The sequence below is a fragment of the Callorhinchus milii genome, unplaced genomic scaffold (assembly GCF_018977255.1).
Source record: "Callorhinchus milii isolate IMCB2004 unplaced genomic scaffold, IMCB_Cmil_1.0 Scaffold17, whole genome shotgun sequence".
NCBI classification, from domain to species: Eukaryota; Metazoa; Chordata; class Chondrichthyes; order Chimaeriformes; family Callorhinchidae; genus Callorhinchus; species Callorhinchus milii.
In genome coordinates this window covers 3,943,289-3,960,734 of record NW_024704758.1, presented here as the reverse complement: position 1 = coordinate 3,960,734, position 17,446 = coordinate 3,943,289, and the positions used below count along the sequence as shown (strand labels likewise).

At 48.9% G+C, this 17,446-nt stretch overlaps 3 protein-coding genes across 5 annotated transcripts; 1 reads left to right on the top strand and 2 right to left on the bottom strand.

The window, feature by feature from the left end:
* The first annotated feature begins 45 nt into the window (after nt 1-45).
* On the top strand, nt 46-3,812 carry sdhaf2 (succinate dehydrogenase complex assembly factor 2). Its single transcript, XM_007887431.2, has 4 exons — nt 46-108; nt 1,667-1,887; nt 2,438-2,547; nt 3,534-3,812. Exons 1-4 carry the CDS (start codon nt 91-93, stop codon nt 3,662-3,664), a joined length of 480 nt encoding a protein of 159 aa, XP_007885622.2. The 5' UTR covers nt 46-90; the 3' UTR covers nt 3,665-3,812.
* A 962-nt stretch (nt 3,813-4,774) lies between these two features.
* LOC103174847 (transmembrane protein 80) lies at nt 4,775-11,056 on the bottom strand. Of its 3 annotated transcripts, none has more exons than XM_007887427.2 (6): nt 10,866-11,056; nt 9,544-9,566; nt 8,612-8,705; nt 8,445-8,537; nt 6,443-6,508; nt 4,775-5,930 (listed from the first exon to the last, which is right to left on the bottom strand). In XM_007887427.2, the coding sequence occupies exons 1-6, from the start codon at nt 10,879-10,881 to the stop codon at nt 5,734-5,736; spliced, it is 489 nt and encodes a 162-aa protein (XP_007885618.2). In that variant the 5' UTR covers nt 10,882-11,056; the 3' UTR covers nt 4,775-5,733. The 3 variants fall into 3 exon arrangements, with proteins under 3 accessions (XP_007885618.2, XP_007885620.1, XP_007885619.1); XM_007887429.2 differs by having other exon boundaries at nt 5,816-5,930; nt 6,447-6,508; XM_007887428.2 differs by lacking the exon at nt 4,775-5,930 and adding an exon at nt 7,412-7,613 and having other exon boundaries at nt 6,447-6,508.
* An 80-nt stretch (nt 11,057-11,136) lies between these two features.
* LOC103174846 (transmembrane protein 216) lies at nt 11,137-17,155 on the bottom strand. The gene is made up of 6 exons (XM_007887426.2): nt 17,137-17,155; nt 15,862-15,878; nt 15,396-15,489; nt 14,280-14,372; nt 12,890-13,091; nt 11,137-11,705 (listed from the first exon to the last, which is right to left on the bottom strand). Exons 1-6 carry the CDS (start codon nt 17,147-17,149, stop codon nt 11,687-11,689), a joined length of 438 nt encoding a protein of 145 aa, XP_007885617.1. The 5' UTR covers nt 17,150-17,155; the 3' UTR covers nt 11,137-11,686.
* Between the last annotated feature and the right edge of the window lie 291 nt (nt 17,156-17,446).

The window sequence follows — 17,446 nt, the reverse complement described above, 5'->3', positions numbered from 1 at the left end:
CAATTGGCGCCCCCGTGGGGGGGGGGGCGGTGGTGTCCCACCGTTAATGCTCCGGGTTACGGTGTGACACCACCCGCCTCAGCTCCCAAGATGTCGGTGTGGAGGAGAGTGAGTGACAGTCAGCGCAGCATTAGCTGATCTGGTCTCTAAGGCAGAAGGTTGTGGGTTCAAACCTCACAGGTCGGGGAGCGGGGAGCCGGGCTGGGGGGGGGGAGCCGGGCTGGGGGGGGGGGAGCCGGGCTGGGGGGGGGGGAGCCGGGCTGGGGGCGGGGGAGCCGGGCTGGGGGCGGGGAGCCGGGCCGGGCTGCGGGGGGAGCCGGGCTGCGGGGGAGCCGGGCTGCGGGGGAGCCGGGCTGGGGGGGGAGCCGGGCTGGGGGGGGAGCCGGGCTGGGGGGGGAGCCGGGCTGGGGGGGGAGCCGGGCTGCGGGGGGGAGCCGGGCTGCGGGGGGGAGCCGGGCTGCGGGGGGGAGCCGGGCTGCGGGGGGGAGCCGGGCTGCGGGGGGGAGCCGGGCTGCGGGGGGGAGCCGGGCTGCGGGGGGAGCCGGGCTGCGGGGGGGAGCCGGGCTGCGGGGGGAGCCGGGCTGCGGGGGGGAGCCGGGCTGCGGGCGGGGAGCCGGGCTGCGGGGGGAGTTGCGGGGGGAGCCGGGCGGGGGGGGGGAGCCGGGCGGGGGGGGGGAGCCGGGCGGGGGGGGAGCCGGGCGGGGGGGGGAGCCGGGCGGGGGGGGGAGCCGGGCGGGGGGGGGAGCCGGGCTGGGGGAGCCGGGCTGGGGGGGGGAGCCGGGCGCTAATCTTTGGATGAGACGTTACACCCAGCTCCCGCCTGTGCCCGTTCTCAGGTGAACGTTAAAGATCCTGTGGCAGGACAGAGCGCTCCACTTAATTCCACGCAAATGCACATCTGATAATTGCATAATTCGCATAATTGCATTGAAAGATGGCCAGTTCCATTTCATTCGCACCGGTGTAGTTAGTTGAGCAGTTGACCGCCCGACCACGAACGGTTTGACTTGCAGTTATGGTGCCTTTCGGAGTCCTGTAGCTCAGTGGTTAGAGCACTCGCTTTGCAAGTGAGAGACCTGAGTTCAATTCCAGGCAGAGGGCGAAACCTCGGGCAAGTTTCCTTACTCCACACAGAGCCTAATAATAATCCCTCCAAAACCAAAAACAATAATAAATTGGTCATTTTCAATCTACGACTGTTTGTGGGACATTGCTGTGCGCAATTGGCTGCCGCGTTCGCCCACAAATATACAGTCAATTCACTTTACAGTGTGTTCTGTGAAGCGCTTTGGGACGTCCTCCCGACGTGAAAAGCGCTATATCAAATGCAAGGATTATTATTATATTATTATTATAATGCTTACTTTAACTCAATGGGTTAACGTTTTAAAAAGAGTTCAGAAAGTAAAGAAAGTCAGAAGCCAGTTGTAGCTGAGTTTGATGTTGATCGAAGCAAAATTTCCCGAACTCTAAAGAACAGGGAGAAAATTCTTGACGATTGGCAGAACAGCAAATCCGTGGAGGAAACAATACAGATTTGAAAAAACAGAAAACAAGTTCCCATCAGTGGACCTTTACTGATCGAAAAAGCAAACAGTGGGAGCTTTAGGTGGCTGGACAGGAATTAACACGGAAAGGATTCAAACTGCCCCTTTCTCTCCCACAGGTTGTGACTGTGTGCAGACCGAGGGTGGCCCGGACCCTGCTCGGAGCATGCTCTGTGCGGGCCTATCGCGGTGATACCCCCGATGACAGCATGAAAGATATAACTGATATTTTGCTGCCTCCATGGGAAGAGCGGATCAATGAGCCCCTTCACACGAAGCGAGCACGTCTGCTGTACGAGAGCCGCAAACGGGGAATGCTGGAGAATGGCATCATCCTGAGGTGTGAGTGGAGCACAATCCCCAGCACTTACCCTTCATCCCTCCCCATCCTCATCCTCTGGGACCCATTGTCCCCAAGTCCCCGTCTCTTGTAACCCCCTGACCCGCAGGTCCTATGCCCTGTAACCCTTTGACCCCCGAGTCTCTGACTCCGAGAGTCACATAACTACATGACCTCCCTCCTGAAGTGTCAGTACAAAAAAATAATTTGGGGCATTCACTCCACGACTGTTTGTGGGACACTGTTGTGAGCAATTGGCAGTCGAGTTTCACCCACAAAATACCATAATCACTCCACTTATTCTGTGAAGCGCTTTGAGACATCGCAATGCTGTGATAAGGCGCTATATCAAATGTAAGGATTATTATTATAGTAGTACACTGAAAGCTTCCCAGAACTGAATGTACATTGACATGAGTAATAGGCTATTTGCCAACATGATAAATCATCATTCTGCATTGCTTTTATCTTTGAACACGAAGAAAAATTGAGCTCCTTCCCTTTTTAACCAGAAGAGGTGCTGACATTGTTTGTGATGATGATATTTCAGCCTTTTTGCCAAGGAGTATCTGAATACCATGAGTGAGAAGCAGCTGAGTCTGTACGATAAACTGATCAACCAACCCAGCAATGACTGGGACATCTACTATTGGGCAACAGGTAGGTTCAATTCCAGCTATCAGCTCCTAAACTAAACAAGGTTATTGTTGTTTCAACATATCATCTGGAACTCTATCCCCGAGTTCTTCCACTTCACTGCCCTTCCTTCTCGCCCCATCCCTCCCCACTTTCAAAGCCTGTCTCAAGACTTGCCTCTTTGGCTGCACTTTTGATCATCTTTCAACCCTCCCCCCACCACGTCCCCAAACCACTACCCTCTTCAGCTCCCCCCACAACCAGCCTGGCTCAATTGATAGCATTCGCCGTTGTGATTTCAAGTCTCACGTCAGGCCTTGGAACTCATATACTCCAATAAAGGGCTGGGGATGTGTATTGTTAGAACTGCTGTCCTTCGTTTGAGACATTAAACTGAGGCCTTCTGCCTGTTCAGGTGGACATTAAAGATCTCTCCTGGTAAACAGTCCCCCAAATAAAAAAATGACTCACTCACTCAATGATTGTTCGTGGGATATTGCTGTGGGCAAATTGGCTGCTGTGTTTGCCTATGAACCACAGGCACTGCCCTTTACAGTAAATCCTGTGGAACGCTTTTGGACATCATCCTGACATGAAAGGCACTATACCAAATGTAAAATTATTATGCTGACTCAGGTGCTCAGTCAGCAGTGTAAAGTGTTATGAGATGTCCTTCCGATGTGAAAGGCACTGTATAAATGTAAATTGCAATTATACACTGGTCTGGCCCCAAACCAAATACGGCATGTGTTAGCCCTTTCCTTGAGCCAAGGAAGTACTGTACAAGGTGGAATCAGCCTTGAATAGTCCTCCTGCTGACCAGAACCTATAACTTTGTAACTTTAAGGTCTAAAGTATTAAAATCCTCTGCCGTGAGCAGGCTGGTCTCATTGCACCCAGCAATTTCTCAAGACATGCCTCTTCACAACTTGGCTGCTCTGTGGTATACGGTTTTGTGATCTTTGATTTTTCTACATTTGTTCCTCACTCTTACCCTCCTCCCCGACCAGAAACAAAACAAACTCCTCCTGAATTTGATAGCGAAGTCATGACCCTGCTTAAGGATTTCACCAAAAACCACAACATGGAGCAGAGAGTGGGTCAGCCTGACCTGGAGTATCTCTTCGAGAACAAGCACTGACCTGGCTCAGTTAGTCAACCTATGGTTCCGGACTATTTTATTTAAATGCCTTGCTAAGAGAGCCACAATTGTGTGTATTCTTACCCTATCCTGAGTGCATTGATTGGCACAAGTGTCGCGGTGAGAGCGATAAAGCATGCAAGTCACAGGGAGTTGGATGTGTTAATTGTTAAGATAAAATCATGCGTTTTTCCCTTATTCTAAAAGCCATCCATATGGTCAGGGGTTGACACTCTGCTCTTGTACCACATCACTGAGATCTAACTCCTTTACCACCACAGAGATCTAACAGTTTTAGGCTTAACTGTGACCTGCTTCACTTTTGAATACTTGCTGTCCAGCGTCCCATGGAGAACAGGAACTTGGCTATATTAACAGAGGGTGGCTTCCGTCCGTTGATACCATTGGCTACAAAACATCACCGGGCAAGAAGAGAGAGAATTATTCAAAAGGGTCCTGGATAAGCAGCTGAGAAGTGAAAATCTCTTGGGATTTGTGAAAAGAGCTGGAAAGTGTGATTAACCATCCTTCTGATGAGACAAACTGATGCCCTGTCTGCCTGTTCAGGTGGATGTTAAAGATTCCACGACACTACTTAAAAAGAGAAGGGAGTTTCCTCCCGGTGTCCTGGTCAACAATTCCCCAAATAAAATTGGTCACTCACTTCATGGCTGTTTGTGGAATTTTTGTGCCCAAATTGGCTGCCAAATTCACCTACAAATACAGTCATTAATTTAAGATACTGAAGCACTTTGCAACATTTTTAGGCAGGCACTATATTAAATGAAAGGATTATTATTCTAATTATTATAATATATTTTAATTATATTAATTAGAATATAATTGGAATTATAATCCAGTGATAAAATTATCGGTTTCCATAATGAAAAGAGGCAGAGTAAAAAAGTGAACCCAATATAAACCCAAACAGTAAAGATCACTCACCTGTAAAAAGAGCAGACCCACCCTGAAACCTCGGTGTTTCATCTACCAAATACACAGTCACTGAACTTTGTGAAGCTTTGAGACTTTCTCCGGATGTGAAAGACGCTGTATCACATGAAAGAATTACTTTTGTAAACTGTATTAATATCAAAACAGTCTCAAAGACACTGGAAGTTGCTGCCAGGCTCATGTTTATGAGGTGCTCAGTAATAACCAGTGTAATAGTAATGCTGTAGCAAAGATACAAGAGATAAAAAATATTTTATTGTGACAAGCATTAAAAACCTTGAATAGAAAAAATAGGCTGATTTATTTAATACAAAATAGATGTATAAAAAAGGCTGGTATAAAAGCAGTGCTCCTCCCTGATCGGTTATCTGATCTGGAAATTTATCGAGATAAAGAAACACACAGGTCAGTGAAAGATTTTTCTGTTGTGCAGGTGGAAGCTCGGTGAGAAATCATCTATTTTATCAAGGAAATGTATTGCCTCTGCCACTGAACCAGTGTCTGTACCCAGGTCCCACAGGTGAAAGGTGAATACAGAGTTAGGGTGGGTTCTAAACCTCTGTGGTGGTTTATTTTCTGCTCAGCGGGTGTCTGACACATGGAGAAACCCATCACTATACTAAAGAGCTTCCAAACCAAACTGAGAGTTCCACATATCTATATCATCTACATAGACACTTGCTTGTTTCTGGAATGGAATACACAATCTCTCCCTAGAGGAACATACCCTGCTTACCTAATAAGGGGTATAAGAGAGTAATAGGTGCAGGTTTGTAAGAGCCAAGGCTTGGGGACTCCAACATGTGTGGTTGAGATAGCTGCTGGAGTCTAACCATAGCTTGCCAGTGAGGACCATCTTTCACTTGAGGGCTTTCACTTGCTTTGAGCGGGAAGAATCTAGATGGTGTGACAGCAGCTGTGCACTGGAACACTGTGGACCCAGCCTTGAGGAACAGCAGAGCTGTGTAACAGCTAGATCTGCACCGGCATGAAGCGCTGGGAGCTGGGATGTGGAGGGTTCGAGAAGCCAAAGGGGTTCATAATAAAGTGACAAAGAAGTTTATCTGAAAGAACAGCATGCATGATCCTTATATATAATAAGCAAAGGGTTTACATCACCTATTCTCTCTCGTTTCTCCCACCCCCGCCCCCCTCCCCCCCAACAAATCTTTCAGGAAATGTATAAAATTTGTGTGCTTAATGTTCTCAGCAGCTGTCAGTGGATTTTTTCCCATTCCTAACGCACAAAACTCTGAATAATCCTCCCGGAATGTGTTTGATGAGGTGGCGAACAGTCCCTTGTTCCAATAATCTACAAAATACAAGGTGAAAAGCACACTGTCATTTGTACATTTTACCTTCTGTAAGACACTGAGCCCACAACAACCACAGGCAGGAGCAGACCAGCGCTCGCTCCATCCAGTTCCCAGACTCTACAGTTTCTGGGATAGAACATTCCACATCTTCACAGTGACAAGCTTCCCGACCTCAAGTTAAAGTTGTCTTCAGTCTGGATTTAAATCTAGCCCCTACCCCCCGATTTGGTTACTTTCTCTCTGCCAGAGTCGTCCCCGATCTAACTTGTCAATTCCTTTCATTATTTTACGCACCTCAATCACATCACTGCACAAAGAAGGTCTCAGGTCCGTTCTATCAGCGGACTTCACAGGGAGTCTCAGTGCCCATTGAGAGGGGAACATTAGCTAAGTTTCTGTTCCTGATTCAGAGTCACTCAGATGAGGGCAGAATTACATAAGTATTAAGGGTAACCTGTCAGCTGTGACCCCATCCCCACCCGGCCAATTCTTGTTTGCCGACACTCACCAACCTGCTCACATGTGAAGTACGGATACTTGGGCACTTGGCGGCTGTGCAACTGAAAGTCAGCGTCTTCGGGAAGAAAGGAGAAAATGGGAAAATGAAACAGATTTATATAGTGTCCATATTCTCTATATTTCCTTCGGTATCCTGTACACTTCAGTTTGAAAATCCCAACTCTAGAGCTCTCCTGGTAACCTGCTGGATCCAACTATTAATCTGGTTGTTCTACACTGTACTCCTTTTAATGGCAAGATGTCTACATTGCCATCAAGTTCAATAACAGCATAGTACTTAAGTCAATTTGTGCACTAGATATATACAGAGTAAAGCTTCCTTCATCCACACTATCAGTCCACACTCCCAGGTCAGCGACAGCACAGGTTAGAGACAGAGTAAAACTCTTGGTTGTATCATTGGTGTGACCAGATCAAACTGTTACTCTTACCGAGGCCAATACTGAGTGCCCAGCCAGACTATATGTTAGCATAACAAGCTGAGTGCCATTCAAACCTTGTTGGCAGCACCCAAGGGGTTAAACTAACTAAACTTCCATCTAGCATGAACCAGGACAGAAACCCGCATTTGATCAGTTACCACCTGCTGAGCCGAGCCTTTACATGTAACATGGAGCCTGTGTACATAATAATAATAATCCTTGCATTGGATATAGCGCTTTTCACATCGGGAGGACGTCCCAAAGCACTTCACAGAACACACTGTAAAGTGAATTGACTATATTTGAGGGCGAACGCGGCAGCCAATTGCGCACAGCAATGTCCCACAAACAGTCGTAGATTGAAAATGACCAATTTATTATTGTTTTTGGTTTTGGAGGGATTATTATTAGGCTCTGTGTGGAGTAAGGAAACTTGCCCAAGGTTTCGCCCTCTGACTGGAAGTGAACTCAGGTCTCTCGTTTGCAAAGCGAGTGCTCTAACCACTGAGCTACAGGACTCCACATAAACCACTTACCTGACGAAATCTGCTATCACAACAATGTCCAAAACGCCCTCGAATGCATAGAGCAGCAGGAGGACAGCGCCAATGATGGTGTCTGCCTTCAGCACATATGTCTGCCACAAGAGGAAGTACAGACACAGCAGTACACTGCCCACTGTCAGCCCCAGGCTCGAGCCCATCGAAATCTCATTTTCTGTCAGATTACCTTTAACACCTGCAAAAGGTGTGCAATCAATCCAGAGCAATCTTAATTCACTTTGTAGCTTACCTAAGTAAAGCCTCATCATCTCTATGACCGCCGTAAGCACCAGCAGAGCCAGAACGAACAGCAGTGTTTGAGATCTAACACATTTGCACAAGTACGTAACATTGAAGTGTCATCTTAGACAATGTGATTCCAGTCCCGATGTGGGGCTTGAACCCACAACCTTCTGACTCAGAGGTGAGAGGACTACCAATTGCTTCACTGTTGTTGATTACAGCAAAATACGGCAAATAAAAGCGTTCAGGCTTTGTTCTGAAAGGAACCTCAGAAAGCAACTGAAACAATGGTCTTTTGAGCGTAAGAAGTTAGTTTTCATCCAGTTATAAATTTGTAGCAGAGAAGATCATGTTCCAATTGTCACACCCAGTTTAAATTTCACCCACAAAATATACAGTCAATTCACTTTACAATATATTCTGTGAAGCGCTTTGAGACATCTCAAAGACATGATAAGGCGCTATACCAAATACAAGGATGATTATTAAATATTATAATCCTTGCATTTGATACAGCGCTTTATCACTTTGTTGAGAAAGTGCTTCACAGAATATATTGTAAAGTGGATTGACTGTATATTTTGTGGGAGATACACAGCAGCCAATTTCGCACAGCAGTGTCCCACAAACAGTCGTGGATTGAGTGACCAAATTATTTAAAAGGACCATTAGGCAGTCTCTACCTCAGTCCATCTGATCACCTTCAGATCCACCAACCGTGTAACTTTCCTGCATGCGTTCCTTCTGACCACAGAGGACAATCTTTATTCGCTTAGCAGCTTACCTAAGTAAAGTCTCATCATCTCCACGACAGCCATAAGCATCAGCAGAACCAGATCGAGGGCCAAGTTACCATCCGGGAAACTGTACACCTGACCTGAAACATCAAAGTGGGTCACTAACCTTGTCTTGTAACCTCACAGGAATCAAAGCTCTCCCCCAGATACTTACTTTTGTAGATGATCATTAGAAATGTGGCAAGGAAGTAGAAAGTATAATAAAATGCATTGAAAGAAAAAAGTATCTGTAGTGGAACTGAGGAAAGCTACAGCGAGGCTGGTTAAGGAGAATGCCTGGGAGGTAAATCCTACAATGTTACAGCTCAGGAGCTGGTCAGATCTGCACTGGTGTTCCTATCCTCGAGTAGAACAACATCCTTCTTATTGGTTTTAGTCGTCCGGGTCTGACACACGCAGAAACCCATCACCATGCTTCAGAATGTCCAAACCAAACTGATGAGAGTCCCAGTTTTTGGTGGATTATTACCCCTGCAAGTGCTAATGAGGTTTTCGAACTGAAGCCGGTATATTTTCCATTAGCTTCATTCAGACAATAGCACAAATCAGGTCAGTGTTGGCAGGCAATGTCTGCCATGGAGTATGGACTCTCTCTTCAGAAAGATGCACTTACCCAAGATAATTTAGGTTGGCAAGAGGAAAGGCTCACAGTGTGTATTGGGTACTGCTGGAGTTAAACCAGCCAAAATTGTGCAGCTTGCGATTGTGATCACTGGTAAGATTCCCACTAAGGCCATTTTACCCATTGGGGTTTTGGCTTGCAGTTAACAGGAGCAGCCTGGGTAGGAATCCCTAATCCCGGTGACTGGTCTGCCCCTCAAAGTCCTGCTGATGAGCCAGGTTAGCTGATCTGTCATCATCGGTGCCCTGGAGTACAGCTGGCTCAGGAAGCAAAGTACCGAGACACCTACAGGGGGCCTAATTCTTTCTCTATATAAGCCACCTCGTCCATTCCCTCACCTCAGCTCCCGCCCCATTATAGCCTTCAAGACTCTATTCAATTATTTTAAGATTTTAAGGGTAGCTCTGCATTGGCTGAAAACTCCTGAAAATGTATGCAATGGGAGCTGGTATGTAAAAGGATACGACAGCAGCAGATTTCAACGTCACTGTGAACAGAAACAAAGACTGTTAGTTATTATACCTGCCACGATTACTGATATATCATATGCAGTGACTGAATATTGATTCAGCGCTCCCTATTCTAAAGGCTATTGAGTGTGTTGTGAATAGGAAGCAATGACTATATGACTGATAGCAAAATATTTCACTCTGTATCTCTTAACATTTTTTCCCCAAATTTTCACCCATCATTTCTTCTACCCATGAGGAGAGGCTGTTCCTAAGTATATGGTTCTGGTGCTACAAGGCTGGTCATGCACTATGTGATCTCACGAGAACATGCCAGAGTTCCCTCATTCTCTCATTCCTCACCTACCCCCTCTTTGTTGTAAAAGCCTAATAATAATCCCTCCAAAAAAAATAATAAATTGGTCATTTTCAATCCACGACTGTTTGTGGGACATTGCTGTGCGCAATTGGCTGCTGCGTTTCGCCCACAAATATACAGTCAATTCACTTTACAGTATATTCTGTGAAGCGCCTTGAGACGTCTAGAAAATGTGAAAGCGCTGTATCAAGTGCAAGGATTATTATTATTATTATAAAGGTTCCATATTACAACAGTATGGTGTGGAGAAATTCCACCGTGGTCAGAATTTGCTCCAAGTAGCAATTTGTTGAATACGGTCTCGACTTTGAAGTTGTTTTTCTGTATTATTTCTTGAAAGGAAATTTGCCAAACGTTTAGACAATCTAAAATGCTACATAAACATAGTCCGGCCCCGCCCGGTGGAATTTCTCCCAAAACAGAGCTACAGTCTCTTGCCATTTCAGCGATCCATCCCACTCAGCACCTGCTAACCCCGCAAGACAAGCAGCGGGAACGCTTGGCCGGACAGCGATATCAGTGGCCAAGCTATTGCGGTTTTATCCGGTGGGACTTGCGCCGCAACGCACACTCTGGGGGGGGGGGGGGGGTCCCCAAGCCTTGGCTTCTGGCCAACCTGTGCCTAATACATTCGGGAGTTAGGTGAGCAGGAGTGCCTCCCTCCAGGAAGAGAGTGCACATTCCATTCCAACAATCCTATCTCCGGGATTCCCACGTGGAGACGCACTGAATCCTCAGCTCTTGGGTTTGATTACTCTTCAGCACGGGGATGGGCTTTCCCGCGTGAAAAGGGTTTTCACCCGACTTGAGGGGTTTCTAAACCCAAATGTAAAGACGGACAGTAACTTGTCGTGCTGTGATCCCGGAGTAACCTTTCCCCGGGGGTGCGGAGGGATCCCTGAGCCCAGAAAACCAGCCACAGCGAGGAGTGGGAACCATAGCAACGCGTCCTCCTCACCTCGCCTCGCCGCCATCTTGTCCTGCAGCAGCAAACCTCCCCGCGCGCGACCATCCGCCAAGGAGGTCACCACATGAGACAAGCGGAGCCCCACGTGGCTGCGTTGAGCTGGAACAGCACCGGTCCTCCAGTAAGAGGTTCCCCCTATCGCATCTGATGAGTACAAGCAGCAAGTACCCCAACACACACACACACACACACCCCTCCCCAGCCTCACTGATGTGATTTTCTCAGATTATTCATTAAAACATCGCTTTGACCTTCACTGCAATTAAAACTTTGCACTTGTTTTATTTTTCGAATCGATCGTAATTCTGCTGGGCAGAAACATCCCGAGCTGATCAACAGTAAAAGTACAAAAAAATAATGGGATACAAACATGATAAATACTCTTACAAAATATAGAATTTTCTGTTATTGCAGGTAGTTTAAAAAGTGACTTCAGGACCTGCTGTGATCGACATCTCGTTCGTTCAGCGATGATGTCCTGTAGGGATGAGATGTTAAATTGAGGTCCTGTCTGCTGGTTCTGGAGGATGTTAAAGGTCCTATGGCACGAACTGGAAGCGTTTCACCCAGTATTCCTTCCTTATCCACCGCCCCACCCACTAAAAAGCTTCATCTCATCGCCGGCCTCAGGTAGTAGCCACGATTTGCCAAGATAAGTCACTACATTTAAGAGTAACTCTTAGTGTTTTGCCAGTTTAAGAGGTTTCGGTGTGATAAAGTGCTGTATCAAACACAGGGATTGTTACTGTGTTGAGGAGTTCACAGATGATCCAGCTGCCAGCAGGTGGGCTACCGCCTGAAATTCCAGACCATCAGTCATAGACTACGACACTGAGGAAACAAAAATAACATCAAATGAGAATGTGAATCAAATCAAAATCAAATCTCATTCTCACAGGTGGCTGGTGACTGTTACTGCTCTATTATTCACTAAGGCTGCGCACACTTTGCCAAAGGCACAGTACGTATAGTCTTCTCTTCATCCATCCAATGCTTGAAGCTGGACAAAAGTGGAAAACCATTCACTATCTCCCCCGCACAACAGCTCAATGGTAAAACAGTGCTTAGTGTGGCACTGAGCCAGGAATGGGACGGTTCATGTCCCAAAACTTCCTGATACTTTCCTTCGATCATTCCGCCTTGCTCTGTCCCTCCCCACCTTCAAATCGACAGCAACAACTTGCACTTATATAGCGTCCTCCATGCAGGGTAGTGTCTCAGAGTGCTTAACAGTGGCTGAACCTGGCTCTGAGTATGGTGGGGGTGAGGTGACCATAAGCACGGTCGAAAAGGAAGGTTTTAAGTTGGGACTTGAAAAAGGGGAGAGAGGGAGCAAAGTGGAGAGATTGAGGGAGTATTCCAGGAGTTTCGAGGTGTAGTGGCTGAAAGTGGAGCAGAGGGGGCAAGGGACAAGCAGGAGACCGGTGCCAGTGGAGCGGAGGTGCTGGGTGGTGGATTGGGGAATGAGGAGGTCGGAGAAGTCAGGAGATGCCAGGGAGTGAAGGGATTTGAACACCAGTGTGAGGATCTTGATGTTGATTCGTTTGGTGATGGGGAGTCAGTGGAGCCTGGCCAGAACTGGTGAGATGGGGGTACGGAGTTTGGTCTGGGTAAGTATGCAGGCAGCAGAGTTCCGAATGAGCTGGATTTTTTTGAATAGTGGAGTTGGGTAGACCGGCGAGGAGAAGTGCATTTGAGTAAACCCGCCTAAAGACCTTCCTTTGATTGTGCCTATGATCACCTCCCCTCTCCCTCTCAGCTCGTTGTCAGACTCCGCCACTGTGAAGCCTGACAGGAGTGTAGCCATGTGTGCAATGGGACTCCCAAACCTCCACCACTGACAACTGGACTGACTGAGCCAGACCAACAAGAGATGCCGACGATGAGAGCCGGTCCCCACCCTGCACAGAGCACAGTCAGGCCTGTCATCGCGGTCAGATCACTCGTATTTACACTTGGGAGATGTCTTGCTCTGGGAAAGGCAAGCTAGCCGTGAGCATCAATACTGTTCTCACCTTGAGAAGCTTATCAAAGCCACCAGCACCAGAATCAGTTCTAAGACATAAAAGACCAGCAGGATAGCATTAATGATCAGCTCTACCCTCAGAACGTAGGTCTGCAGCAGCATGTAATACACGGCCATCAATGCAGATGGAGCGAGCAGCCCCAGGCTGATCGACAGAGGCAACTTCCGCTGGCACAGATTCCCCTTGGACCCTGTGGTAGAGAAAACAGAGTCATTAGATGCCTTAAGAACAAACTGCACTGGTCCCTATCATTGGTTCATAGAGTTCAATGGAATGGGAGCTCATGTGCAGCAGTGCTGTTGTCGAGAGACACAAGGCAGGTGTTAAAAATGATAAAGGGATTTGATAGGGTAGCTACAGAAAAACTATTTCCTTTGGTGGGGAATCCAGAACAAAGTAGCATCATCTTAAAATCAGAGCTAGACCATTTAGGAGTGAAATCAAGAAGCACTTTTTCACTAAAAAGGGGAATGGAAATCTGGAACTCTACCCCAAAAGGCTGTGGTTGATGGATCCATTCAAATTTTCAAGAACGAGGTTGATAGATTTTTGCTAGGTAAGCATATCAATAACAACACTTGTATTTTATAGTGCCCTTCACTCAGAGTAGCGTCCTGGAGCGCTTCAAATATCACAGGCGAGTAAATGGAGTTGAGGTACAGATCAGCCATGATCCAATAAAACTTATTCTGAACTCAGGATTTATTTCTATTCCCCAAATCCCATCTTGCTATCCTGGGAGAAGCTGCTGACTGGGATACGGGAGCCGGTGCCTTGCCCAAGTGACAGTGTTCATGTGAGGCCAGACAGTGACCATGTCAGTGACAACAGTGGCCTACGTCAGGCAGCAACAGCCAGCTCTCTGTGACTCATAAACATTTACAACTTAACATCAATGTTTTTATACACGCTGCTCTGTACGGTCTTGCTCTTCCCTACCTCTGGGACTTGCTAAAACCGTACCATCCCGCTCGCTCCATCCACTCAGTGGGCATGTCCCCCATCCTACCCACTTCACCATTGGTGATCGGATCTTCAACCTTTCTGCCCCCGCCCTCTGGAACTCCATTGAGGAGTCCCTTCACCTCTCCCCGTCTCTTGCCTCCTTCAAGGCCCACCTCAAGACTCTCCTCTTCAACTGCGACTTTGGTCATCTTCCTACCACTAACCACCTTGCTCCCATCCCTCTTGAATTCAACCCTCAGCTCAGGTGCAAACCCTCAACTGTTCAGCGCCTTGGGAGGTCCTCCCAATGTGAAAGACAATTTGTTTGTTGTTGTCGCTGACAATCAAGACTCGTAAACTATGGATAATTACAGCCCACGTGGGAAAATATTTGCTTCTCCGGGGATTAATATAGAAGAATGAAACCACTTACCAAAGAATATTCTTATTACTTCAATTCCAAGAAACAGGAAGAGCATCACCAGGTCCAGAGTCAGGTTTGGAGATACATAGGGTAAGAGCAGACCTACAATGCACACAGGAACATTACTGGTGTAGGCAATATCAGCCCTACTGGATTACACACAGGAACATTGCTGATGTAGGATAAGAGCAGACCTCTAAGATATAGGCTGTGTTTCTTAATCTGAAGGCAGTGATAGGAAGTGGGCAAAGTATCCTGAGGAGGGAATAAATGATTCCATCCGGGTTCATTCCAGGAGTCACGTACACCCATTCAAACATAGGGTGATGGTGGGATACCATACAATACAAAATTACATTTGTAAAGCTCCTTCCACGTCAGGAGGACGTCCCAAGGCGCTGGATGGGATGCATTAGGCTACGGACTTGCATTGTCCAGGGACAAACATGTGCCATATCAAGGCGTTTTAGCTCACAGTCAGGCTGATGCTCCAGTACAGTGCTGTTGGGGGTGGGGGTGCTTTGTTGGAAGAACTGTTTTTTGAATATGAGACATTAAACCGAGGTGCCTGTTCAGGTGGATAGGTGGATATTAAAGATCCCGTGGAAAAGAGAGGAGCATTTCTCCCGGTGTCCTGGCCAACAATCCCTCAGATGTCAGTCTGCAGGATACTGCACGGTGCTTACAAATCCACAGTTACTATACCTGACAATAATTCCCTGTGAAGCGCTTTGAGGGGGTAACAATCCCTTAAAAAAAATAATAAATTGGTCACTTCAATGCACGACTGTTTGTGGGATGCTGCCGTGTGCAATTGGCTGCCCCATTTCACCCACAAAATACACAGTCAATTCACTTTATAGTATGTTCTGTGAAGCACTTTGAGACGTCTCACAGATGTGATAAGGCGCTATATCAAATGCAAGGGTTATTATTATTACTATTTTTCCATTACAGGACCAAAAGCAACAATGATTATTATAACTAGCGACAATCGTCCCTGCTCTCTGCCTCGGGATTTTGTTTTAAATGCATCTTGTTTCTGCATCACCTGTTATTAAACACTGTAAACATTCAAAGTAAGGAGTTAAATACTAAACCACAGAAAACCAAGTGGAATCTGACTTTTGTATATGAAGAGGAGGATCTCTGCCACAAAGTACACAGCATAGTACCAGCTGTTCAGAAACAACAGGACTTCCAGGGGCATCAAGGAAAGCTGAGGGCAAAGCGTGAAGGAAATGCCACATATACAAAATCTGATTCACTTCTCTGCTGACCTGGCAAGTTTACCCAGGGAGTAGTTAGGATAACACAGCCAGGAAAGGTCCCAGATTTCATCCCTGGTCTGTCCTGATTTAGCAGATTAAGGAGCTGGGAGATGGCAATATGTAATCCTCTCCTCTCTCTCCCCCACCCCCACTACCCCCGCACTCAAGTAAATTTGTTTCGCCTCCCAAAATACACAGTCAATCTACTTTACAGTATATTCTGAGAAGCACTTTGACACGCCTTGACTAGTGGATAAGGCGCTATATCAAATGTAAGGATTATTATAATCGTGGACCATCTTCAGTTTACAAAAGGATACAACTGGAATAGAGTTTCCTGCAACACAAGGAAATCTATGTTAGTGGCTGCTGTAATGTACCGAGCTGATAAGGTGCTGAAACCCTGTGTCAGAGTTTTTGGAGGTTCTGAAACCCCCTGTGTGGGGCTGGGGTGGGCTGAGCCCCCATGTGGGGCTGAGCCCCCCTGTGTGAGGCTGGGGTTGGGCTGACTCCCTCTGTGTGTGGGGGAGGGGGTGAGCCCCTCTGTGTGGGGCTGGGGCAGGGCTGAGCCCCTCTGTGTGGGGCTGGGGTGGGGGGTTGGGATGTGGGGTGGGGTGTGGGGGGGGGGGGGGTGTGGGGCTGGGTGGGGGGGGGGGGGGGGGGGTGGGGCTGGGGTGTGGGGGTTGGGGTGGGCCCCTGTGTGGGGTGGGGGGTTGGGGTGGGGGGGGTGGGGTGTGGGGGGGTATGGGGTTGAGCCCTCTGTGTGGGGTGGGGGGGTTGGGGTGGGGGGGTGTGGGGGGGTATGGGGTTGAGCCCCTCTGTGTGGGGTGGGGGGGTTGGGGTGGGGGGGGTATGGGGTTGAGCCCCTCTGTGTGGGGTGGGGGGTTGGGGTGGGGGGTGTGGGGTGTGGGGGGTGTGGGGTTGAGCCCCTCTGTGTGGGGTGGGGGGTTGGGGTGGGGGGGTGTGGGTGTGGGGGGGGTATGGGGTTGAGCCCCTCTGTGTGGGGTGGGGGGGGTGGGGGGGGGGTGGGGTGTGGGGGGGTATGGGGTTGAGCCCCTCTGTGTGGGGTGGGGGGTTGGGGGGGGGGGTGTGGGGTGTGGGGGGTTGGGGTTGAGCCCCTCTGTGTGGGGTGGGGGGGGGTGGGGGGGGTATGGGGTTGAGCCCCTCTGTGTGGGGTGGGGGGTGTGGGGTGGGGGGTTGAGCCCCTCTGTGTGGGGTGGGGGGGTGGGGGTGGGGGGTGTGGGGTTGAGCCCTCTGTGTGGGGTGGGGGGGTTGGGGTGGGGGGGTGTGGGGTGTGGGGGGGGTATGGGGTTGAGCCCCTCTGTGTGGGGTGGGGGGGGTTGGGGTGGGGGGGTGTGGGGTTGAGCCCTCTGTGTGGGGTGGGGGGGTTGGGGTGGGGGGTGTGGGGTGGGGGGGGTGGGGTTGAGCCCTCTGTGTGGGGTGGGGGGGGTGGGGTGTGGTGGTGGCGGGTGGGGGGTTGGGGTGTGGTGGGGGGGGTGGGGTGGTGGGGGGGTTGGGGTGTGGGGGGGGTGGGGGGGGTTGGGGTGTGGGTCTCCCGTGTAATAAAATCACCGTTCAGACATTCCCTCACTCACCTTTCCTCACCATTTTGTCACCATAACTACGGTTGACCTCACTTCCTGGTAACGGGGGCGGGGCGCTCCGCGTCGTGACGTCACTTCCTGGTTACGAGCCTCAGCACCAGCCTCCTCTCCGGAGACGCGCCGATGGACGTGGGTTCGTGTCGCGTTGCTGTGGCTCAGGGGTCACAATGCAAAATTACATTTGCACAACGCCTTTCACGTCGGGAGGACGTCCCAAGGCGCTGGACAGACAGGGATGGGGACCCGAGCTGGGGAAGGGTGGACAGGATCAGGGAGGGCAGAGGTACCAGAGTGGCCTCAG

Coding starts and splice junctions, on each gene's coding strand:
- sdhaf2 (XM_007887431.2), top strand. Junction 1,888..2,437: donor GAGAATGGCATCATCCTGAG/GTGTGAGTGGAG, acceptor ATGATATTTCAG/CCTTTTTGCCAAGGAGTATC. Junction 2,548..3,533: donor CATCTACTATTGGGCAACAG/GTAGGTTCAATT, acceptor CTCCCCGACCAG/AAACAAAACAAACTCCTCCT.
- LOC103174847 (XM_007887427.2), bottom strand. Junction 8,538..8,611: donor TCTAATGATCATCTACAAAA/GTAAGTATCTGG, acceptor TTGATGTTTCAG/GTCAGGTGTACAGTTTCCCG. Junction 6,509..8,444: donor GATGATGAGACTTTACTTAG/GTAAGCTGCTAA, acceptor TTCTTCCCGAAG/ACGCTGACTTTCAGTTGCAC.
- LOC103174846 (XM_007887426.2), bottom strand. Junction 14,373..15,395: donor CCTCCTCTTCATATACAAAA/GTCAGATTCCAC, acceptor TGTGCATTGTAG/GTCTGCTCTTACCCTATGTA. Junction 13,092..14,279: donor AGTAATAAGAATATTCTTTG/GTAAGTGGTTTC, acceptor TCTCTACCACAG/GGTCCAAGGGGAATCTGTGC.